This window comes from Protopterus annectens, chromosome 1.part1 (assembly GCF_019279795.1).
Source record: "Protopterus annectens isolate FY-2018-M chromosome 1.part1, PAN1.0, whole genome shotgun sequence".
In the NCBI taxonomy this organism is placed as follows: domain Eukaryota; kingdom Metazoa; phylum Chordata; order Ceratodontiformes; family Protopteridae; genus Protopterus; species Protopterus annectens.
The window spans coordinates 120,082,953-120,108,942 of NC_056726.1; the positions used below are offsets into that span (position 1 = coordinate 120,082,953).

A 25,990-nucleotide genomic window follows, 5' to 3' on the forward strand; every position below is an offset into this window, starting at 1 on the left:
AGTTATCACTGTACACTCTGAGCATGACACTGTGTTTGTTTTAAATTAATAAATTCTACCAAAATAAGTAATGTTTAACCACGCTGATATTTTTTATTACATTGTCACAATTGTTTACTTTATGTACTGAACTGAGAAAGAATATATGAGGAGACCAGCCATACTATATCTCTTTTACCCCAATGGAGTTGTGGAGGTTTATACTCTTAAAATCCCAATGACTGCATCCTGATCTTTTTGACAAAATTAAGCTGTGCCCTCACATTTCAAACAGATGTTCATATCTCTGGAGCCATAACGGTAACTAAAAATGTAAACAGTAAACTGTCCAACACAAACAAGTCTTTATTGTGGCAGTGATCATCAGATATTAGATGTTAAACTGAAGTTTATGTGTCATATTTAACACTGTAAATATTCATTCTGTAGTACTGTAGAAACAATGTGGAATATCTTACTAAATTATCAAGCAATGCACATAGCATCAGCAGCATTTTGTTTATCCATCTGTAGACTTTCATATGAGGTAAGTAGTTATGTCAGAGTTATATTTATAAAAGTATGACGTTTATGGCAATAGAAATGTATAGTATATGAGCAACAATTCAGATCTCTTAAGCAGCAGTAGACAGATGTCAGATATCAGTGTAGTAGTGTTGTACATCATGTAAGTTTTAGGATAATAACTTTCAGTAGCTTCATTGTTGCAAGGTTTTGAAATTATTAATGCAAGTGTGAACAGGCTACATTAGATGCTTACGATGTAACTGCAGAAGCACCTGGAGGTATCAGTAAGCTGTAATGAGATATGGGTACACTTTATTATCTGAATACTGTAATCTTGTGCACAGACATTTTATACTGCAGAATGACTCACTTTTCTGGAAAGCCTGCGCTGCCAACATAGTGAATACCAAAACTCAGTATTCCCAGTTAAAATAGAAAAGTTGCTGAGATTCAAAGGCTTCTTTACAGATATCCTCTTTATTCTTCTTTACAGATATCCTCTTTATTCTTCTTTACAGATATCCTCTTTATTCTTCTTTACAGATATCCTCTTTACAGATATCCTCTTTATTCTTCTTTACAGATATCCTCTTTATTCTTCTTTATAGATATCCTCTTTATTCTTCTTTACAGATATCCTCTTTATTCTTCTTTACAGATGTCCTCTTTATTCTTCTTTATAGATATCCTCTTTATTCTTCTTTACAGATATCCTCTTTATTCTTCTTTACAGATATCCTCTTTATTCTTCTTTATAGATATCCTCTTTATTCTTCTTTACAGATATCCTCTTTATTCTTCTTTACAGATATCCTCTTTATTCTTCTTTACCTGTCTTCCAGTAGGGTAGCTGTATCATTTTGTCTCATAAGCCACTGTATTTTCCTTGCTTTTTGTTTCCACCTATAAGTTCTCCCTTACATCAGTTCACCTTGTCTGTAAACTTAATAAGAATATAACTTCACCTTTTCTGGAATTCATCATGCTTGCATCACATTATCGAAAGCTGGGTGCTCATCACTTGGTCTATCAAAGAATGTCACCCCCTTCTTTGGAAAACATTATCATTATATTATATAAGGGTGGATCATTCCATAATATCACAGATGTTCACTCATTATCTAGGCAGCCTCTACTTTTGAACTAGCCTGAGAAAAGTATCCATTTGTAATTATTCTAAACCTACCAGTTCACAATATTTGCTCAGCTTTTAACCAGGATCCAGGTCACTGTACCAAAACAGCTCTCCTGACTTTTTCACATTCCTTACATCATCGCCTCAACCAAGGCTATCCTACTGGAGCATGATTTTTTAAAGTTCACAACTTTTGGTAAGGTACCTTGCATCATACAGTCACTCTCAATTTAATGCTCAAGATAACTGCTACCTTTTTACTTATGGTAGCAAGGTGCTCACTCCATCACTTCCTCTACACATGGGAAATGTCCTATCAAAATATTCAGGAAAAGTATTTTCCCTGCATGTCTTCTGAGCAGTCCTATAGCTGTAGTTAAGATATCATTCAGTTTTTTCATCCCTTTTGCTCCTTTAAAATACTTTCTGGCTCATTATATTATAGTCCTCGATGTATTTCAATGTTTAATATTGTGTTGAGGTGAACAAAATAAAGAGAATGAAAGAAAATAAAAGAAAGAAAAGTGAAAAACTGTACTAATGTTTTGTTTGTTGAATGTAATAAAAAGTCAGTTGTGCATGTGTTTGACATGGATATTAGTTGTTGTGACTGTATATGATTTGTACATGTTATGTGAGCTTTGATACATTTAATATTTTTATGATCTTATCTGCTTTGTACAGTTCATTATGGAGGTTATCCCTTCATCCCTCTACTGAAAATGAATTCTTGATTTAATTTTTATTTCTCTTGTACTTGTTTATATGGTGATAGCTACTGCGTTTTGAGCATTTACAAGCATTTATTTAATTTTGTGGCAAAAAATTGTCATTTCTTTCTTTGTTGGCTTTTTCTACTTCTGTTTGCCTCCAGATCGCCTTCCAGAAGGGTGAATTAGCCAGGGACTTAGTTGTTTGGTAGTTGTTTATTGTTTGATCTGCACTTAAGAGCTATGTTTGCTGTACTTTTACATTAAAAAGTCCAGGATCATCCATCTTGTGTCAGAAGGTGTTTACCTGGTCTCTTTGAGGTGGAAAGCACTTCTGGGAGCTCAAATCGTGGTCACTTATTGTTTAGAGGGCATAGGAGTCAGATTTCAAGCTTTCTTCTCTGCTATAAATCAAGAGAGTTTGCATGGCTCTATGCTCACTTCCGCAGAGCTCTGAAATGCTTATCAAGTATGTCAACTATATCCAGACAATTCCAGGGAGCTCAAGGTGTGATTGTTTATTGGCTAGAAGGAATAGGAGTCCATTTTAAAGCTTTTTTCCTCTGCTATAAATCAGGAGAATTTCTGCAGAGCTGCTCATCATGCAGTAATGGCTATCAGTGCCCTGTATAATTGCAAATACCTAGACAGTAAAATTTCCCTCTACAGTTAGAATTAGGTCCAAAACCTGTTAAACTGCATGGCATTGTGTGAAATTAAGCTTAGAGCAACTAACTTGTGAATCAGTTAGCACTACCATGTACTGGCACTATACAACATCTTGCATTTAAATGCAGAAGCTAGTTTGTATATCACTACCATATCCTAGAACTATATAGGATCATAGGAAGTTACTAGGGTCTATATCAGTTCACCGAAATGGCTGAAGTTTGAACACCATATATTTGAACTTCTAACCACAAAGGACCAAAACATCGAAGTCTTAGAACAGCAATTTTTTTTTTCCCAGGGAAAAAAATCGCTGTTCCAAGAAATACACACACAACACAAGCACACCAAAAAAATAGCAATCCACAGACAAACACTTAAAATCCTACATCTAACCTTACACTAAACTGTACATACACTACTATCTATCCACGTACCTTAAGCCAAACCCTAACCATAAGGTCCGTCACTATCGCATACTCACCTGACCCGCGCCCTAACCCTAACTTACCTATCCCGCCCTAACCGTAAAGTCTGTCACTATCATACACCCACCTCACCCGCACCCTAACCCTAACTCACCTAACCCGTGTCCTAACCCTAGCGTCCACACAATCGCACACTTACCTGAACCCGACCCATAACTTCCCACCACAGTCCTGATAATCGCAAAGCCACAGAAACGGCCCACCGAATTCTTTCTCTGGGAAAGAATCCGGTGTTCCGTGGCTTCGCGATAATCACTGTTCAAACTTCACAGTTCAAACATCTGGTATTCAATCGTCAGCCTTTCGACACACTGAGATAGACCCAAGTTACTAGGCTACTGGCCCTGAGGCCCTTACAAGCCTAGCCAAGAATTTAGCTCATGTTCCAACAAGTCAGCACCCTATGCCACTGTCCAGCAGGGACATAGGTGGACTCTCAGGGGTGTATTTTCTGTTCCCCATCCAGTTATCCAGGTTACGCTTATAAAGGATTAATGAGGTACTCTGCTTTACGTGGAGAAGGAGCCTATTCCACAAAAGGGGGAGTCTCTGTGACACACATCTGTCTCACCAACAAGTCCTATTGATGTCACAGATGAGGTTGAGGTCACACATGTGGGTTATTCGAGTGGAGCTTGACTTGTGGATATGCAGCAGTCCCATCAGGGCAGGGACTTGAGATTGCTTTGCATGCCAGACAGAGGTCACCTCTGAAGAGTATGTAGGAGACTGAGTATAGGGTCAGGGCTCTTAGCCTCTCTGTGTAGGGTAGATGTTTGAGGCCCTGGATTCTCCGGGTGAGGGATCTCGGTGGTCTCTCCAGCTGCTGCATGTGCTTTGTGAAGTACATGCCAAAAGGGGCACTGTATTCAATAATCGGTCTTATAAGGGAAGAATACATGGATGTTATGGCCACCTTGTCCCTGGATGAGATACCCTTACTAATGAGATGTGCCATGTAGAAAGCTTCCTGTACAACAGAGGCAATATGGTGGTCAAAAGTTAGTTTGCTGTCAACCTGGGTTCCCTAGTCCCTCGTTACTGATTGCATGCTTAATGCCTTATTATCAATTTGATAATTTGTAGGGATATCATTCTCCCCAAAAGGGATATATATTTATAACACGTTGTCCTTAACCCAAGAAAATACTCTAGGGAGACCCCTATTAAAAGCCAATCCTTAATCCTAAACAGCCCACCTTATTACAGGACTAGACATCAATGAGATACAATTTTCTAGTGTCTCTGTGACCAGCTTGATGGATTTTGGCATTCTAAGTCAATGTAACAATTGTCTCATGTTCTCAGACAGCCAGTTAATTATTAATGAAAATAACACAGAATGTGAGAGATGTAAATACACAATTTCCCAGGAGGTAAAAATCTCACATACAAATGAGGTTGTCAAGAATACCCACACATACACACATTGTCTTATGCTGAGGCACTTAAAAGTAACCTTCCCAAATATCAGACCACCAAAACCACCTAACAGCAACACTGCTCTTGAGTAATCACTAAAGCACACACCAAAAGAAACTCAAAACATCTCACATAAGCCCGTAAGGTAAGCATATCCTTTACTTAAAACTCTTGACATTTGAGAATCCATTGTGTGACGCATAGATGTCCCACTCACCAGGTTAGATAAGGAAAAGATAACAGTTAGTTAGCTATCTGAAGCCAGGATCGACAGTATCATGTGCACACTCTAGTCACTGCATCCCAGGTACCACTATGATTCTGTCATAGTCCATGTGGGTGTAAATGACGTGAGACATACCTCACTGGACTGTATAAAAAGAGACATAATTGATCTCTCAGAACACGTGTCACAGACATTGAGCAGCGTTGTACCTTCACTAAGGATGATGCCACAGTACAAACATAATATGATTGATTTTAATAATTGGCTTAGTTTCTGGTGTCACTCCTGGGGAATCCAAAATCTGTTAGCATGGGAGGACGTGGTCAATAGACCACATTGCTTTGCCAAGGATGGCTGCACCTGTCCTCTGTAAGTTTTTAGATATTGATTAAAACTTTGCCCACCCCCACAGAGCCCTTTTTAGGCAATGCCAAAAAGACCAAACTACCAACACAGTGAAAAAGTCTACAAGCAACTTTGAGGTATTACTGCTCAATGCTAAGAGCCTAAACAAAAAACTCCACACCATTCAAGTCCTCCTAGAGAATGCTTAAATCTGTGCCATGACCAAGACTTTGTTTAAAGCCATAGAAAGCATTCCAGCAATGGAAGACCACAGTGCCTTCCACACATTTAGAGCAACAACAGCACAAACTGAGGCCAAAGAAGGAGATGTCTTACTATACATTAGCAACAAACATACCTACATGTTGGTTAAACAGGATGATACCATGGAGCTCGTCCAAATGAAAGTCACCATAGATAAGGTCCCTGACCATACATGGATAGTTACAGGTCACCATCTATGCCCCAAGAGTCTCACAACTCTTAACTAGACCTACTAGAAGCACTCACCATCCAACCAAACACCATATTCATGGGTGATGTTGACTACCCCTCTATAGACTGGAAAATTACACTGACTCAAACTCACAGGCACAATGCTTCCTGGACTTTATTAATACAAACACACTGAAATAGATAGCGCATGGTCCAACCAGAGTATCAAACATACTTGATCTGGTACTCACCAACATGGGTGAGTGCTGCACCCTGTCTGTGTCACATCCTCTCTAGTGAAGTCAGATCACAAAGCTGTCTCCTTTGAAGTAAAAACCAACCTGGAAAACGCAGCTAAACCAGTAAAAGTTAGGAACTCTTCTAAGGCAAACTAAACCCTATTAAATGACAGTTTGTGAAAATGTAAGACTCCCCCTAATCCTGAGACCACATCTACCTATGCAGAATTGTTCACAGAGTCCTTGTACAAACATGTGAATGGCTGCATAGAGGTTGCTATACCTACCAAAATTATACCTAAAACAAACCCCACTGGTGGAATCCTCACCTAAACAGGATAGATAATAAAAGAAAAAATCATGGCCAATCAGTGTCACTGGCACAGCATTTAACACATTCACCTTTGGTGCAGAAGGCTGCAGGTTCTATTCCCACACCAGGTAGATCAAGTGCTGACAATGCAGTGCAGCATTAAGGGGGGTGCTGCACTCCTGAGTGTGCCATCCTTTAGATGAAACATTAAACTGAGGCCCCATCTGCTTAAATTGGTGGTAGCTCAGGTGGATGCTAAAGATCCTGTGGCATATATTGAAAATGGTAGGGGCATGTTCCCTGATTCCCTGGCCAAATTTCACCTAGTAGTATAAATACCACCTCATGTCTCCCCTAAAAAGCGGCTACTAGCCTAGTGGGACTAACCCCCCGCCAACAAAGGATAAATAAAATGAATAAAATCAGGAAGATCAACTCCCTTAAAGATAAGTGGTCTCTTATGCAACTAAACAAGAAACTAAGAGGTCTAATTAAGTCTACCAAGGCCAGCTATTAGGTCAGGGTAGCCTCACTGGCTTAGGACAATCACAAAGCCTTCTTCGGCTATGTCTGAAAACTTAAAGGTAACACACAACAATGTGCCGAACTGGTGGTGAATGATGCCACCTTCACCAATCAGGCTGACATAGCAAATCTACTGGCTGATAAATTCAGCTCAAATGCCAGCCCCACCCCCCACTTCCCCCAGCTTCTCCAGGTGAAATCCCCACCAACATACTTTCCCCAACTGTTAGCAAGGACCAGGTGCTGGCAGCACTCACTAAAGCCAAGAACATCACCTCTGTGGATTCTGACAATAACCCTGGTTGCATCCTGAACAGTCTAAAACATGACAGAACCACTTCAGACACTCTTCAACTATAGCCTTGAAACAGGCTATATTCTAAGTGAGTGGAGAACCACAATAGTCATTCTCGTCCACAAGGGTGGACCATCAACTGTCCCAGGGGAACTACAGACTCATCAGTCTAACAAGACTAATATGCAAAGCCATGGAACAAATTATCATGGAAATTATAAACAAGGACATTGGCAACCTACAGACACTGGACCTATCCCAATGTGGCTTTGTTAAGAGAAGGTAGTGCATACTTAACCTGACAGAGTTCTTTGAGGGGGTCACCAAGGCAATGGATGAAGGTAAAACAGTGCATACTGCATATTTTGACCTGGCCCAGGCATTTGATACAATACCCAACTCAGGCATTGTTGACAGGCTCTCTGAACATAAATCCCTACATAACCCACTGGATTGTCAGCTGTCTTATGAACAGGATCCAAGAAGTCAGGATCGGTGAGAATACTTCCACCAAGAGACCTGTCATGAAAAAAGTACCCCAAGCTCCATTCTGGGCCCACTCCTGTTTGGCATCTACTCCTCGAAAGTCAAGGCTAACGTTCAAATACATATGATTGTAAATTGGGAGCCATTACAAATTCCCTCAAGACACCAGCATATTGCAATGGGGATTAATACAGACATATTACTGGTGCCAAAGCCATAGCCTAAAACTCAGTGCTAAAACTGCATTATAATGCCCTTTGTAAATCGTGCAACAGTAGGAACGCACAAAAAGGTTTCTCAACAGGATAATTCAGGGTATAAATACGCTGTCCTGCACTGATCATCTACAGGGTCTGTCTCTACATTCAGTCTCCTACAGGCTGCTGAGAGGGGGATCTTTCCTTGGCTTACAGGGCTTCCTCAGACCTAGCCCTGATGGATCTGTTGCACATGTGCAAAACAAACAGCACCAGAAACACAGTATCTAGGGATCTGAACTTCACTTGTGGGATAAACAGAACATGCTGGGGGGACAGATATGTGTACCAAAGGATCCCCACACTATGGAATAGACTCCCTATCCATGTAAAATAGAGTTCATCCCTGACTCTATTCAAATGAAACCTTGACAGCTGGATGGGAAATCATAGATTTAATCACAATCAGGCCCCGATGTCCCTTATGGATACAGGCTGTCAAAAATAAAAATATTATCCTAACAGGGGTTGGGAGGGTGGCCTAATGGTTAAGGTGTTTGCCTTACAAACACAAGGTGCAGGGTTTGAATGTCACAAGGGATAATTGGCTAGGCTTAAAATGGCTCGCAAGGGCTGTTAGCCTAGTACTAATCTATGAACCTATGAACTAACACCCCCTCCCCGCAAATCCCTTAGTTACTTTCCTACTCACATGCTCCCCATGTATAGTTGCCCATTACACTCGGCCTCCAAATATTTTTGGGGTGCATTGCTAGGCTTGCAAGGGCACTAGCAGTCATTAGCCTAGTAACAATCTATGACCCTATGAACCTACATAAAGAAATACCTTGAGCTATGGCCAGAAGAGTCCTCTGATAGGCCTTAGGGACTACAAGTTTTTGTATCTCTCCTCTCATTAGTTCTCTTCAGGAGTCCACTCTCAGTACAGTAATCCCTTCTCCCAACAGGAACCTCCTTAACTATATCTCTCAAGCTTGGAAAGTGTGGCTTGAGAGCTGTGAATATCTTAACCCTCTGGCTGCAATACTCCCATTTCTTCTTGTAATGGAAGTCCAGCACTTTTTAATATGTGTCTAAGATTTGGACACTGCTATCAACAATTTCTTCCCTTGAAGTAGCTCTTTCCAGAGGAAGTCTAGTACCTTATGAAAATTGTTGCTCTGGTCTGGACTTGGCTTCCACCTAGCTCTTTTTGCTGAAATAGTCACATTACCAGCATCTATTGGAGATTTGGTCACAGGCTGCATGCGAGTGCATGTACACAGTGTACTGTGTTAACAAAGTCATCACTAACCAATGTGTCATTGCAACACCTATTGGAACATCTTAGTGGGATGTCATGAAATACTGTCATATGTTTGATCCCTGCCCTCTGTCCCAGTCCAAATGAACTCACACCAATGTCACCTGAAAATGTCCCTCCCATGGCCCTGACCAGAATTAATTGCACAGGCAGGTAATGCTTCTCTCTAACAACTGCAGCCTTAACAATAGTTACAGCTGGTGCATTATCTCTGTTAGTAATATTTTTCTACCCTCTACCACAATCATAAGATACAGGCCCTTGTAATAATCGAGAGTAGCTGCACGTTTGGGACAACTTAGCCATTAATGCATCAGGTCCCTATTAATTATTTGAACTTTTCAAAGTTCGAATGTCATATGGTCAACACCATATGATCAAACTTTGAAAAGTTTGAAGGTTAAAAGCAACAGCTCCGTACAGAGCAGAATGGGAAAATTTCCCTTTTCTGCACTGAAGTGCGATCTCGGAGTTGGTATATTTAAGTAGGGGGGTGCAGGATTGCTTGCCCCCCTGCTCAGAGCATTGAGGTAAGGTTTTTTTTTTTTAATTTTTTTATTGTATTTTCAAAGTTTCAAACTTTGCTCATATGTTGTCGAACATATAGGATTCGAAGTTTTGAAACTTCAAATATATAACATAGACCCAATGCATCATTACTTTTATTATCTCACTCATGTGGCTTTTGTTGCCAACCTGCTTTGTTCGACATCTGGACCCATCTAGTTACACTAGAAGCATTTTACTCTAAGACCATGTGTATTAGAGCCAAAGCTTTCCTCTTTTCCTGTGCATCATGCTGTGAAAATTTAGACTGTTGCATAGGTTTGCTCGTACAGGTGTGCAGTGCCACAGGTATCTCTTTCTTATACTAGTTTGCCCCAATGACTACATAGAGGTCACTCTTTTCCTAACTTCCTCAGTCATATAACTAGATTCTGATGTCCTCAGGCAAAGTATTGAGAGTTTTCTCTTATCATAAGGTCTACTAGCAGTTCAAATCACCTTACCATGAAAGCAAGTAGCTGTTCTTCAAAACAATCACATATACTGGACTTTGCCTCTCTTCAGTGACGTCTTGAGTTTATGTAGCATATGTCAAAGCTTGGGAAGGGAGGACATTTACACTGGAGAGGTACTATCCTCCATTCAGGAAAACACTATGTGTGTGTGTGTGTGTGTGTGTGTGTGTGTGTGTGTGCGTGTGTGTGTGTGTGTGTGTGTGTGTGTATATACGTGTGTGCCTGTGTGTGTGTGTGTATGTGCGTATGTGCGTGTGTGTGTGTGTGTGTGTGTGTGTGTGTGTGTGTGTGTGTGTGTGTGTGTGTGTGTGTGTGGGTACGTGTGTGCCTGTGTAGGTACGTGTGTGCCTCTGTGTGTGTGTGTGTGTGTGTGTGTGTGTGTGTGTGTGTGTGTGTGTGTGTGTGTGTGTGTGTGTGTGTGTGTGTGTGTGGCCACCCCCCCTACATTGGTCAATAAAAAGTTTTTAATTTTATGTTAATTCTGATACTCAACCTGATATCGTAGGCACAGCAAGGATTACCTTAAACTTGACCAGAGGAGTTATAAACCTCATCAATTACCACAGATCAACCTGGTGTTGCTTACATTATCTTTCAAATATCTAAATAGATTCAATTTCAAATTCCTCCCCTTCTTTATATTAAGGAATCAATTTGGTACTGACCATGGCATCTAGAATTTAGCTCCCCCCTCAGTATTCACATATATTTGACAAAGGACAGCATCTCCTGCTCATGGTGGTGTTGATCCTCTTTTTCTTCTTCCTCCTGCATCCTCTTTTGCACTATGACCATGTCATGCTAAGACTTCCTTTCCTCTTCTGCAGCTTGGTCTCACTCTTTGTTCATCAAGCTTCCTCAGTCTCACTGCTCCTTTAACGTCCCAGCCTTTCCTCTCCATATCTATCCTACTTAAATCCAGCTGGGTTTTATGATCATCTGGGGATGGATTGTGTTGCTCTGCTGCATGATCCACACATAACCACTAGCTGTCTCTTTCCAGTTTCAGTGGACTTAGTTTCAGCTGCACACAAGGAGGCTGAAATATCTTGCCTGGACAAAACAACAGACAAAATTTTATTGGTTTTGCACCCCTTCCATCCTTCACAGAACTTGCTTTTTGGAAGTTTCCTAAGTCATCTGAATAAAAAGCAAAATAGCTGCTGTGCAAGATATACTGATATAGTTCCCTTGTAGCTTTAATGCACACACACGCACACACACGTAAACACAGACAGACACACACACACACATGTATACACACACACACACACACACACACACACACACACACACACACACACACACACACACACACACACAGAGGCACACACGTACCTACACAGGCACACACGTACCCACACACACACACACACACACACACACACACACGCACACACGCACACACGCACACACGCACACAGGCACACACACACACACACACACACACACACACACACACACACATACACACACACACACACACACACACACACACACACACTCATAGTGTTTTCCAGAATGGAGGATAGTACCTCTCCAGTGTAAATGTCCTCCCTTCCCAAGCTTTGACATATGCTACACTAGTCAAATTCCATTAGCAAACTAAGAATACAAATTACTGCTTGTGCCTAAAATCAGCCAACATTTAAATATTCAAATGGTAGAAACATCTTAAGCAGCCATACTTTGAAGGGCAGATGCTACAATTAGTTTGACCATAAATATTGAAGCTTACAAGTAAAACAGCCACAAGCATTTAAAGTTATATAATATCATTATTTACTAGAAATAAATAAGTTAAAGCAGTTCCATTCCAAATAAATGTATAAACATTTGCACAAGTATTTAAAACTAAACATGCAAACATGCCCATAACTTTTAGAAAAAATGCGTAATATCTAAGATAGACACTATCTGATTGTGGCTGGAAAATATACTGTACCCTTGCTAGCTCCTAGCTCAGACTTTAATCCAAAATACATTTTTTTAGAGTTCTTATAGGCAGCATAATACAAACTGAATTCTGTCTCCAAGAGTATTGTCTAGTAATAACTCCTGTGACTCCCTTTTTTGAATTAAGTCAGTCTCTCTCTCTCTTTAAGTCAATAAACAGGATTTCTTTACTTCAGTTTAGATTTTGAAGATGTCTTCATGTTTTCACTGTAAAACACTTCGGTAATTACTGTGCAAATAAGGTATTACATTTGTCATCATCACTATCATGTGATCTAGCCATAGTCTTCATAATTTGCAGACTTTGAAACAGTGCACATATTTGTGCAGGAATGTTATTAGTTTCACTTTTAAACTATAATAGCCAGCTCTGTGGCATGGAAGCATACAGCCTTGATTATGACCAAGGTGATTGCATTCCACTACTGACTTGTGCATCTGCTGGAGCCCAGCCAGGAGGAAGAAGATTGATGAGGCATTGCCTGTTCTCCTCCCGTGGTAGCAACTGCGGGGAATGAAGGAGCTATGGTCATCTCAGACGTCCTGGTGATGCTGTCAGGACCACACAGAAAAGCAATTCCTGCAGCAGGTGGGTGGGCAAGAGAGGCATACCACCATGGATGTGGGGGTATTTACCTCTCAGTACCATTTCATACCCACCTCTGACATTAGTCCTGCACATCAATGTGGATTAGGGCTTAAATTAAAAACCCAGCTGTTTGCATTACAGTGGTCATAGCTTTTCTGCTCCTGCCCCCAGTTATGAGAATTTTTATAGCCTGATGGCTAAGCGATCTTCTTGTCCAGAGTAATGAATCCCCCAGCAAAGGGACATGTCTGGGATACCTTCTCAATGTGATAGATCCAAGAAGAGAAGGAGTATTAGAGGAAGCCGAGGGTGGCCTAATGGTTAAGGTGTTTGGCTTGCAAACACAGGGTGCAAGGTTTGAGTCTCCCAAGGGATAATTGGCTAGGTTTAAAATGGCTCGCAAGGGCAGTTAGCTTAGTACTATTCTATGAACCAATAGCTAGAAGACAGTGGCAGTTGACAAAAACTTGTAAACTGCAATACATTTTTACAGGCAGAAATACAATTATATACAGTTTTTCATATTTTCTTTCACATATCACACATTCATGAAAAGGCAAGTAAAATGTAGCTTATTTTATTTTTTAACAAACTATTTTTATTTCATACAGCTTAGCTCACTTCTCATTCAACTTTCTTTGGAATATTTTCTCAGTTTATTATAGTATTCCTCACAAGGGGTTGGAGGAAGTTAGAGATCAGTCAGAAATACTGAATGATTCAACTTAAAATTTGCAAACGAATGGCAGAAAGGAGTAGTGCCCTGAGCAGGTAGAGCAGGCATGGTTGTAGAAAAATAAATGAATAGATTAGGGGGTGAGCAGGAAAGAAGTGGAGAAGGAGGAAAAGTGACTGGTTGGGTTGACCAGAGGATCTGTTCAAACATCTAGAAGAAATGTTAGACAAACTAATAGCTAAACTTTTTTTACCCAAAGTACAATTATTACCTGCATACATAAAAGATGTATTTGATTTTTTGAAAAAAATGGAGGCTGTTCAATGGAGTGAAAATATGTACTGAATAACTATTGATGTGAAAAGCCTGTATACCAGCATTAATCATAACTTTGGTTTAGAAGCTGTTAGATTTTTTTTAGGACATAGTCCGGTGATGTTATACATCATTTGAATTATTGGACTTTTGTCTGAGAAATAATTTTTTGAATTTAGTGACAATCTGTATAGGCAGAAACAAGGCACAGCTATGGAGGCATCTTTTGCCCCCTCTTATGCTAACCTTAGTATGGGTCTATCTGAGGATAAATACTTATATAGGGCACAATTTTTTCAGAGTTATGTAAAAAAAGCACTTTAGGTTTATAGATGATTTAATCTTCCTGTGTGATGGTGGTATTAATGAGGTGGATAGTTTTATAGGTTTGGTTTAAAATTTGATGGGCTTACGGTGGGCCAAAGTGTTCCTTATTTAGATGTCTTTCTGGACAGTTGTAAGAATAATAAAATTCGTACAATAGTATATAGGAAATTTGAAAGTGGAATACAATATTTAATGGCCCAATGTTGCCACCCCTCCCATACCATTCAAGCTATACCCTTTGGAGAATTTGTACGTTTGTACAGATTATGTAATAATGAGGAAGATTATATCACTGAAATGGGTAAAACTGTATGTATGTTTAGAAACAGAGGCTTTAGCAATGAATTATTGGATGAAAGTTGGTGTAGGTTTCTAAGGGAGTATATCTCCGAGACATTTGTGAGTGGGTCAGAATTTAAATATTCTTATAGAAGTCAAGAAAATTATAAGAAGTAAAATATATCTTCTGTGATGACATATAGTAGTTTTAGTAAGGTTCTTATAAATTTACTAAATTTTATTGGGGGTTATGTTTTGTCCCTTAAAGATTTTAATCAGAATATTAGTGAAGTACCAACAATATGGAATCTGAAAGACTTTTTAGTTAAATCTAAATTTGGGATTCCTTGTGATACTGTTCAAAAGAGTCTAAAAGAGTATGAAACCATCCCCTGTGGCAGGTGTAAAGCCTGTAAATATATTACAAAGATCTTTAGAAAAATTAATGCACACTTTTTTCAGGCAAAAGGTTGCTTTGGTTGTGGTACTGAGGGCATTATTTATGTCTACAGTTGTCCTTGTAATAAGTTCTACATAGGGGAGAGTAATATACCCTTTAAGGTTAGACTGTTAGAACACATAAGGGATATAGCTGGAAATAAAAAGAAAGCTCAATAGCGGAACATTTTAATCAGGTACGTAGGGGTATAAGTGATGGTTTGAGAGGTACGGTGTTGGAAAAAATAAATATTTCTATGTATGATGACAGTAATATCAAAAATAAATTACTTTTTAAAGAATCTGTGTATATTTTAAAATATGATACTTTGACCCCTAAGGGGTTAAATAGTGAGTTCAACTGGAGATTCTTTACTTAATTGTTTTATTGGTGTGTAATTAGGTTTAATTGTGTAATAGATGGATATATTTAGGCAGGCTGTGTATTTGTGAAGTTGTACTCCTTGAAGGCTTGTGTAGCCAAGACATCAAAGGAATAAAGTGTGTTGGTTTTCTAGCTGGTGTTCTTTTCTTTACTAGCTAAACTTTCTCTGCCTAGAAGCCAGACAGTATCTCTGGTTTCTTGCACAATGATAGGTCCAGGGAGGTGTTACTCAACAGGAAATGTATCGATATCACTTCTGCCCAAAGGAAGATAAAATGGTATAGTTTGTATCCATTCAAGCTATCTAATTGTTTTGCATATGGCAACATACTGGCTTCATAACACAGAAGTGTTAAGTACACCTTGATACAGTTGCACAACTAGGTACCTGTCATGGTAAACATGACAAACCATGAAGATGTGATTTAGCTAAAATAAAAGCAAAACACACCTCATAGAAAACTAGATGGTTAACTAAGGACATGAGCTCATTGCTAAAATGGTGAAGAGGATGGAGACTTGACTGCTGAACAGGAAGTGAAGGGTGGCAGCTAGGTGGAAACTGCATAGTGAGACAATGGATTGCTATAGGATTCAGTGATAAGATCAGACGTATTAAACATAATTGTGTCTGACTACACACATACTGGTAGTGAACAACAAGATCAGCCTGTCCACTGATAGCAGTAAAGCTAGAACACTGGTCATGGATGAGAAGCAAGGGAGTGAGACCGCTTCTTAAAAGATCTAATGCAACTGGTATTATAGGCCAAAAGGCTACAAGTTATGTTTAAAGCAAAGCATTGCAAACTTCTTCACTATGGTGGTGGCAATCTAGGGTCAATAAATGTGCTAGATAAAATGGCCTTGGGCCACAGAAAGAAGGAACTGGACCTAGCAGTTATTATCACCTCTTGGCTGAAATATGCAATTCCATGTGAGAGAACTCTGCTGAAGACCAGTAAAGCACTGAGACACATAGAGACATGCAGACTCAAGCAAATCCAAAGTTGTTATTCCCAGAAGGACACTGGTCAGGTTGTACCTGAAATGTAATGGTCAGTTATGGGTAGCAGAACTAGAAAACAACTTTGAGTTGGAAGAGTACATACAATTAAAATTTACTAATAAGTATAGAAGATGGGGGTGCTGGATTATGGGAGAGATTCTTGCACTGGGCATATATGCACTGGGGGAGAGAAAAGGGTGAGGAGAATGTCATTTGAACCTGCTAAACTGTTGAGAAGAGATGGGTAGGGTGCAGTTAAGAAGAAAACACAGAGAAGGACAGAAGAGATCATGTGTGGCAAATACAAGATTAAAAGTGCTATAAATTCTTCTGAAAAAATAATGTGTAATACTTAGAGACAATTTTATGTGTATTCCTTATAATCCAAATATGTTGCATTCACTGTGAAAAACTGTTCTCATTGAGCCAAGTGTCCAGTTTAGTGAGGGTATTAATGTCTGAATAAATGACTTATGTAACCTTCTTTATGGTCACATTCAACAGTTCATCAAATGCAGCAAATAGAAAGAAAAGTAATTTTAATTAGTAGCTTATTGTTATTGAGGAGGGTTATATTTTGTTATATTTAAGAATCAAGTTGCTGCAATCATGCATGTTGTAGTCACTGTTGTACTATAGCATGGGTTATGCTTTGTTTAGACATTTGACTCTGCAGTTTGTGGAGTAAATTGAATAGCTCACTCACTAAGTATAATGTTAATGGGCATAAACTCATGAATAAATAAATACATAGGCAAGCATTACAATTATCTGTTAAAGAAGAAAATCACCTCTGAACTGTTTTCACCCAAGAATGTAGTAGTGTATAGTTGAATAAAACTGCATGAATTACTTTTGATCAAAATGAAATGATTATGACTAAAGACTCTCTGAGCTTTATACTTTATATTGACGTGATGTAAAGTTAGCCGATAACTGAAAATAGTGAGAATCATCTGCCCACTTCATAACAATCCCATTATTCTAATTTTTAACCACATAAGTGCGTAAATGTCCAACCCTGATAAATGTGCAGTGTATCACACACATGATTAAGAGACATAAAATATATTTAATACTACAGCTACTGTTAAGCCTTTTGCCTTGGACTTTTACTTTCATTCAGATGATGTTGATGAATATGATGAAGCCTTTCTTCGCATGAAGGAGCTCAACAGCAGGTCAGTGATGAGCGAGTTAGAAGAACAAATTCAGAAAGCATATGGTGAGCTTGAAGAAGCACAAAACAACCTGAGACATGCACAAAGCCAGGTACCAAGCCATTGGCTTTGCTACGGATATCAGTTAAGTGCGCATTAAAGCAAATCTTTCTAAACAGTCTTTCTTGCTTCAATCTCTGGCTTTTGTATCTCTAACTTCAGGTAATGCACTGGTGCAACAAAGTAGACAAGGGTTGTGTTGAACGCCTACTACGCTATCAGAATCCGCCACCTCTTGTAACACAGGTAATGTTTGTTTGTTTGTTTGTTTGTTAACTTTATTTATTTGCTAAGTTGCTGGGCTGATGTAAGAAAGACCCTTTTTAGCCATGAATACTGGATAAAAATATTGGGTTCTCTTCACAGGACACTGAATGTAAGCCAGCATTCATGTGACCAAGCAAACAATATCACTTTAACAAAAAAAATCTATAAGTTAGAACTCAGTAGTGACCAAAAAGAGCAGCAAAAAATCTGAAATAATATGCCCTAAATATATAGTGAAACTGTAGCTCTCCTCCTCACTTTGATTGTGCATCCCTATAAAACAAATGGAGCTGTGGATGTGCAGACCCCCTCACAATGATGAAGTACCCCAAAATTAAGTTCACAAGAAACTTCAGTAGGGTGCTAGTATTCGCTGCAGTTTTCACTATTCCCCTTTTATAGTAAGTGCAGAATACGGAATAAAAGTGCCCTGAGCAATATATACTTTTATAGCAGGTAAGGATTTGTGATAGTGGTAGAAATGAAGATCATATAGTGCATCAATCCAAACAATAGAATATATTTTTGAGAGCGTGTTTTGTGTTACTTCTGTAATATAACATTTACTCAAGAGAAATGAAACTGTATCTAACAAATGAAAGTGAGATTTAAGTATGACTGGGTGGCGATACAAAAGAAGCTCAAGCTAACATACACACAGTATATCATAATCGAAATATCAAACTGCAAAACAGTATTTGGTACTGAAAAACAAGTGGTTAATTCATATCCCAGCTTTTAAACTATGAATTTTTGAATGAGCTGCCATGCAAGTAATTTCTCTTGATTCATTAACAGCATAGAATAATTACTACAGAATAAATTGTAGTTTAAGGCTGAGATTTACAGAGTGGTGTGCATTGCTCACCAAGTGATTTTGTAATTGCACAACAGACCACAAAGCACAGGCATAACTGATAAAAATGTTACTTACGAATATATCCACCAAATGCCACCTTCTAAATCATGCACCAATTATGTAACTGCTCCTGTATATTAATTTAAATGCACAAAGATGATGGACCATGCGCATAGCTCCATATCTTCATAAGAGATTACCTGGCTAATAGCTCCAGAGCTCTTACAAGTCTAGTCAGTTTTACCCAGATTTTATCTAATTTTCTGTCCCTAGAGGAAAGACAACAAGGGTCAGCAAGCAGGATTTTGACAACTTTTACAGACTACCTTTGTCCATAAGGGACATGGGCACCATCCTAGGAGTGAATTTGTGATTTTGTATCTATTGGTCCAGATTGTGCTTGAAGATGGTCAGGGAACAGTTCTTCTTCATGTGACTAGGAAGCCTGTTCCAGATGAGACGCAATTTCTTGGACACATATGTGTCTCTCCAGCATGATCTGTTCATGTCAGAGATCAGGTTTAGATCTTTGGAGGGGATAACCCATGTGCAGTTAGTTTTGCGAACATGCAACATTTCCTTCAGCGCTGGGTTAGAGAGTGCCTTCCAAGTCAGGCACAGATAACCAATCAGTAACTGGTAGGAAACTGAATACACTGATAGGGCTTTAAATTGGTCTGCATATGACATGTTGGTTATACCCTGTATTTTTTGGTAAGAAACCTCTAAGGACTCTCCAGCTGCTGCAGGTGCCTATCGAGCTACATGCCAAAAGGTGCATTGTACTTGATTATTGGTCAGATGAAGGACCCATATAGTGGTACTGTGACATCCATAGATCTGGATGCCATGCCCTTACCTATAAGCTGAGCTACATAGAAGGATATCCTCACCACTGTGGACACATGGTGCTCAAAGTTCAGATTACTATCTGTCTGAGTAGCCAGATCTCTCACCACTAGGTCCACTCTTAGGGGGTGCTATCAATGTTGCAATTTTCAGGGGTATTTGATTTCCTGAAATGTATTATTTAAGCAATAACTGATGACATGCTGTGGTATATTGAAGATTTACCCATAGTTGGTGTGGTTTAATCACAAGGGCGAAGCCCGAATAATTAAATAAAGCAAACCATGGGTAAATTTCAATATACCACAACCATGGAGTAGGTTATTGCTATTATACGACATAATTTAAGAAAAAAATACTTACTTTTCTTAAATAATGTCTTTGTATAATGGCACATTATTGTTCTTCAGCGGCTGGTGGTATACTGCTCCCTTGTTTTGATGTACTGTGCATGCATATGGGACTTGTGTTCCCACACATACCCAGTACATCAATGCTTTGAAAAGGAAGCAATGGGGAAAAGAAAGTCTCTATTGCTTGTTTTTTTTTTGTTTGTTTTTTTTTTTAATTATTATTAAAAAAAAAAGTTTGGACTACTTTAGGGGTAGGAAAGAGAGACAGAATGGAGTAAATGCAAAGAAAATAAGGTACATGTCTTTAGTTTTAAATAACGTACCTGATTTTTTTAATATTTCCTCCATGCTGCCTCTCGGATATGTCCTGAGTACGGACTATAGGTTTTTTTAAAACTTTTTGTTGAAAAAAAAAAACGTTTTGGAATATACGAACAGAAAGAAGTCTGTGTGACCAGACCTTTTTCCATTGTTATATTGTGAGATTTACAACGGGCACACTGGTTGGACTGGCCAATCAGCATGCATGTTTTTGAATACTAATGGACAGTCATTGTATAATTTGCACTTTTTTGCATTTAGTTTGAGTCCATGTCTCTGACACCAGTCATTAGTCTGCATCAGACCTTTCTGTAGGATATCAACATCATCTGGGGAGTCAGTGATTGCCCCAACTTATAGCCATCAACACACTTGGTCAGCCAAAGGCCATCTACATTTGCCTTGACATCTGAGAAGTATATCCCAAACAGGAGGGGGCCCCGCAGTAAGCCCTGTTGTTATTCCACTGGTGACTGGCCTTTTGCTGGATGTGGCTTCCCCCACTCTAACAGCATGTGTCATATCCATGAGCCATATGGCTATCCATCTGGTGATGCAGAGGTTTATGCCCAATTTTGTAAGTTTATCTGTAATACCTGAGTGGGATATTCTGTCAAATGCCTTGGCCAAGTCAAGGTAGGCAGTATAAACTGTCTTACCCTCATCCATGGCCTTTGTGACCTTCTCAAAGAATTCCACCAGACTGAGCAGGCAGGACCTGCCCTTGACAAAGCTGAACTGGGTTAAGTCTAGAGTTTGGAGATTTTTTATGTTGTTGTTAATCAGGCCCATGGTTATCCTTTCCATAGCCTTGTATATGAGGCTAGTCAGAATTATGGGTCAGTAGTTTCCTGGGTCAGTTGATGGTCCCCTCTTGTGCAGAGGAATGACTGTTGCTGTTCTCCACTCTACTGGGACAAAGTCTGTCTGGAGACTGTGGTTAAATAGAAATTTGAATGGGTCATCTAGGTCATGTTTCAATCAATTTAATAGGCATCCTGGGATTCCAACACAGCCCATTGATGCTGTATTTCTAGAATTAAAGAGTGCAGTGCCAACCTGTTCTTTTGCGATAACAAGCAAAGTAATGGTAGAGGATATCTCATGGGGAGTGACCAGAGATGATGAGGGGGTAAAATTTGAGCAGAATTTATCAGCCAGGTTTGCTATTTCTTCTGGCTGAGTATAGGTAGTGCCATCTACAGCCAACACAGCACATTGTTGAGTGTTTCCCTTAAGATTTCGGACATAGTTAAAAAATGCGTTGTGGTTATCTTTTGCTTGGGAGGCTATTTTTGTCTTTTATTTAGCCTTTGAAGACTTGACTAGTTCCGTGATTTGACTGTTGAAACTAATGATAAATTGTTTTCTCTGTTGTGCACCCTCCTACTTACTTCTAGACAGGAATTTCTTCCTTCTGTTGTATAGTTTATTTATGCCAGGGGTCTACCAGGGTGGCTTTTTTTTCCGGCTAGACATGGGTTTAGTTCAGTTAAGTGCTGCCATTTCTATGCACTTGCTTAAGTGGTTGTACAGGGCATTTTTGTATACTTTTGCATTGGTTTCCATGTTTTGGGGGTTAGTGTGAGCTTTAGAATTACCTATGCTATCATTTAATAGAAGGTAATTTGTCTTGGAAAAATTATTTAGGGTTTTTGGGTTTCATGCGGGTTTGAGTGTTACTTTTATTTCAAAGGAGAATGATTTATGATCCAATCATACCAATGTGGTCTTACCAATGAGAACAATATGCTGGGGGGTGCAATGCTCCCCCATGTTGTGAGTACTAAGTCAAGGATATTTCAGCTCCCTAGTGGGAGTACAGACCAGCTGTTCCAGAGCACTTGCATTGGCAAACTCCAGTCATCCATGTGAGTAGTTGTGTATGCTTCACAGTTTATGGGGGGGTGGTTAAAATCGCCCATAAATAGAATATTGGGTTCATGATTTAGGACCTGTAGATAACAATGATATGGTGGGGGATTTTTCCTGGGGTCAACTGGACATGGAGTAGCTCAACAGAGTCATCCTCCCTGATGAATATAAAGGTGTGATTGTTATTTATGTAAATGGAAACACCTCCTCCTTTCATTTTTTCCTTTTCAGAGGGTGGTCTGAATGTGTGATAGGCATTGCAGCCTTGAGTTGCTGGGGTGCAGCCTTGAACCATGTCTCTGTAACGGCACAGACATCAGCATTCTCCAGGGTGAGGAGAGCTTCCAGGGAGTGCAGTTTCTTGTTAAGACTCCTAGCAATGTACATTCAGCCTGACATTAGAAATATTTGTTATGTTGGTTTGGCACTGCCTAAAAAAGGCACTATAGGTATGGCTAATGCCTTGGCCAGTATTCAAAAGCTTAGCTGTGACAGGTGCAGACCATCTCTGGCAAAGCAATGTAGTCTGTCGAGCATGTCATCCCAGGCTGACAAATACTGGATCTGCTTAGAATGACACCAGTATCTATGCCAATTATTGAATTCTATTATTTTCTGTTTGTATTGTGGTATAATACTTGTTGAGGGTAGAATGCTGCTCAGTTTGAGGGTCATAATAGCCTCTGACACATATTCAGAGAGGTCCATCATGTCTCTCTTTATATAGTGCAGGCAAATGACTCTAACCATCTCTTTATCCAGCCTGGTGAGAGGGGCATCTGTGTGTCTCATGATGGAGTCACCTATGACTAAGAATTTTGAATGTGTGGTGTTTCACCTTAGGTACTTACTTGTGGACACACTGTGATGTATAATTGTATGTGTAATGCTTGGTGTTGACATGATTTTGTTTGCATGTGGTTTCTGAGAGCAGTGTATGGGAGGCCTCAGAGGCTTTGGAAATTTACTTGTGAGTACCTCCGCATATGTGGGTTTATGTGTCCAGATTTTATAAGTGAGGGAAATGATGTGCATGTGCTGACAACCTGTTTGTCATTTGATTGTTAGTATGTGAGAGTCGTGTTTCAATTTTCATAGTGTAACTACATCGCTCACATACTGTGTTTGTTTCAGGATTAAGTGGTTGTCAGTATACATGACACAATTGTTACATTGCCTCAGGATGTCCATGTCCACCAGGCTGCCAACAGAGATAGCAGGAACATGCCAGTCCATGGTTTTAGGTGTTTTACTATGGGTTTAACCAGGGGGGGATAGTGGAGAGATTTAACTGGAATGGGATGATAGCACATGGATGAAGAATGGGTGCTATACTCAGTGTGAACTGCAGCTATCTAACAAGTCTGTGCTGCTCTGCACACAACTCAGTTGCTCCCAGAGCAGCAGGGGAAGTGGGGAAGGCTTCACAGATAGTTATTCTAAGGGATATTTTAACATGACAGCATTTGGTCTATACAGGGCACTGCTAACATCCGCTGTGTGGACAGCAGCCTAGCAGAAACATTGTGTTTATATAGAGTCAGGAAAAACAAGTTTTACAACAGTAAAGGCCTACAGACCAATCAGGAAAACACACAATAAGCTTTCGGCCAGCAGCCTCCAACTCAGGTTTGTTACGGCACACTTCTGCCACAAGAGTGTAGTCAGAAAACCCTCTTTTAATGTAGAAATGATGGTTTTAGAGCTCAAGTGCAGGGAACTCCCACAATCCAGATACTACTATTCTGTAAAACTAGCAAACATAATGTAATTAAGTATTACAACAGCAGTGGAAACAGTTCGGCTTTAAAACTCTACTAAAGTTTAAGAAATGTAACAATACAGGATTATTTTGAAAAACAGTAAAAATAATCATCAGAAGTGCAAAATTATACTTAATTTCATTCTTTTAACAGCAGATGGCTTTAGATGCAGCAGATTCTCTGTAACTCTCACGCAAAATAGCCAGACCAGAAACAGCTTTGAGGAACTGAGCACAAACCCACGCAAACACTGGGCTTATATAGAAGCAGAAAAACAAGTTTTACAACAGCAAGGCCTACAGAGCAATCAGGAAACCATACCATAAGCTTTCAGCCAGCAGCCTCCAATTCATCTAGGTTTGCTACAGAGCACTTCTGCCACAAGAGTACAGTCAGAAAGTCTGCATGGAACGTACAATACAATTGCCACCAAACAATTCACATATACAGTAAAAACAACAAATGTAGCAATTACAGAGAGCTACATAAAACCACACTACTGCTCCTTCACACATATTGGAATGTTCAGATTTACATCTGATGAACATGTCAGTAGACTCATGTGCCATAATGCAGAGATATTATACATATGAGTAACATTTGTATAGCAATAGTATTATGCACAACTCATACCTTAGACACATAAGCAGCCTGATTTATCAGAACTGTATAGGTAGTATTGCAAATTGCAGACAAAATATTATAAATTATCAATAAGTGTTATTTTTGTAACCTGACTCATCTGAAGATGAAAATGCTCATATTTTGAAAAAATGCAAATCAACTTCCAATGCAGTATCAGACTCCTATCACTTAATTGCTTGTTGTTAACAGTGGCTAAAACTAATGTGTGTTGTATCCTTTGCTTTATATTATACACACACACACACACGTGTGTGTGTGTGTGTGTGTGTGTGTGTGTGTGTGTGTGTGTGTGTGTGTGTGTGTGTGTGTGTGTGTGTGTGTGCGCGTGTGTGTGTGCATGGGTCTACTTTCATTCATTGAATTTACATTTACCCGAACCAGTAAAACACTAGACGACTTCAACAAATCCTTATAGCAACAAATCACCAATATTTGCCTCAGGGAAATGAACCACTTGGCCACCAGGGTGCACTTTGCCCTTTTCCCCAGTGTAGTGTGATCTTGGAATTGGTATATTTAGTTAGGAGGGTGTGGGGGATGCAGACCCCCACATGGGGTGGTGTGGGGGGAGGCAATTCCCCCCACTTTAATGGGTTTCATTTGCATCCTTATTTTTGTTTTGTCCTAGCGGCCAAGTGGTTTGTTTCCCTGAGAAAAATACTGGCAATTCGTTGCTTCGATATAATAAGGATTTGTTGAAGTCATCTCCCTTTTTAGTGGTTCATAAGTAAATCCATATATTGATCGAGTTTTCAGAAACTCAAAATTTATATTGATGAGACCATATGATTGAGTTTCCAAAAACCCAAACATCAAAAAACCCCACAAAAAGCTACTTTTTTTTACATTTGTGTATGGGGGGCAAACATCCCTGCACCGCCCATACCCCCTGCAAATTATATATACTAACTCCAAGATTGCACAACAGTGAAGAAAAGGGTAAGTTTCCCAATACTCACTGTACTGCGATCTTCATTCAAAAGCTTTGAGTTTTCAAAAACTCGATCATATGGTCTCGACCATATGAATTTTGAGTTTCTGAAAATTGGATCAACTGATAGGGATATATAATATATATATATATATATATATATATATATATATATATATATATATAAACAGAATTATGAAACAAAAAAAAAGATCTAAGGAAAAGGTAATCCATTTCTCTGAATGTGCTGAGCATCTTCAAGCTGACGTTTTTAATGCCTGGTACAGCTGAGTTGGATAACTCAAAGGCTGCAGGACAAGCCTGTTTAGGTTTTGGCCAAGAGTCCATGAAGTTAGCTGGGCTTGAGGATTGTGCTGGACTGACCCTGGTCCCACATGGTCCATAAATGTAACTGCTGCTCTAGTGTCCACACTTGTAGTTTTTTTGTTTATTTGTTAACTGGGTAAAGCCACTGCACACAAGTGTCCTTTTTCAGAGGTGATGAATGTTTGGCTAAGTCACTATTTCAAAGTGACCACTCACTGACATCTGCTTGTACACCTTATCCTCAGATCACTGTTCAGATGGCCCAAGT

The 25,990-nt window shown here is 39.4% G+C and overlaps 1 protein-coding gene across 1 annotated transcript in view; it reads left to right on the forward strand.

Moving 5' to 3' along the window:
* The window catches only part of LOC122814238 (dynein axonemal heavy chain 5-like), a 3,525,594-nt gene that overhangs the window by 2,460,999 nt on the left and 1,038,605 nt on the right, over positions 1-25,990 (forward strand). Inside the window, exons 81-82 of the mRNA XM_044086840.1 lie at positions 17,439-17,584; positions 17,695-17,778. Of these exons, the coding sequence (XP_043942775.1) occupies positions 17,439-17,584; positions 17,695-17,778 (230 nt within the window). The remainder of the gene's footprint in view (positions 1-17,438; positions 17,585-17,694; positions 17,779-25,990) is intronic.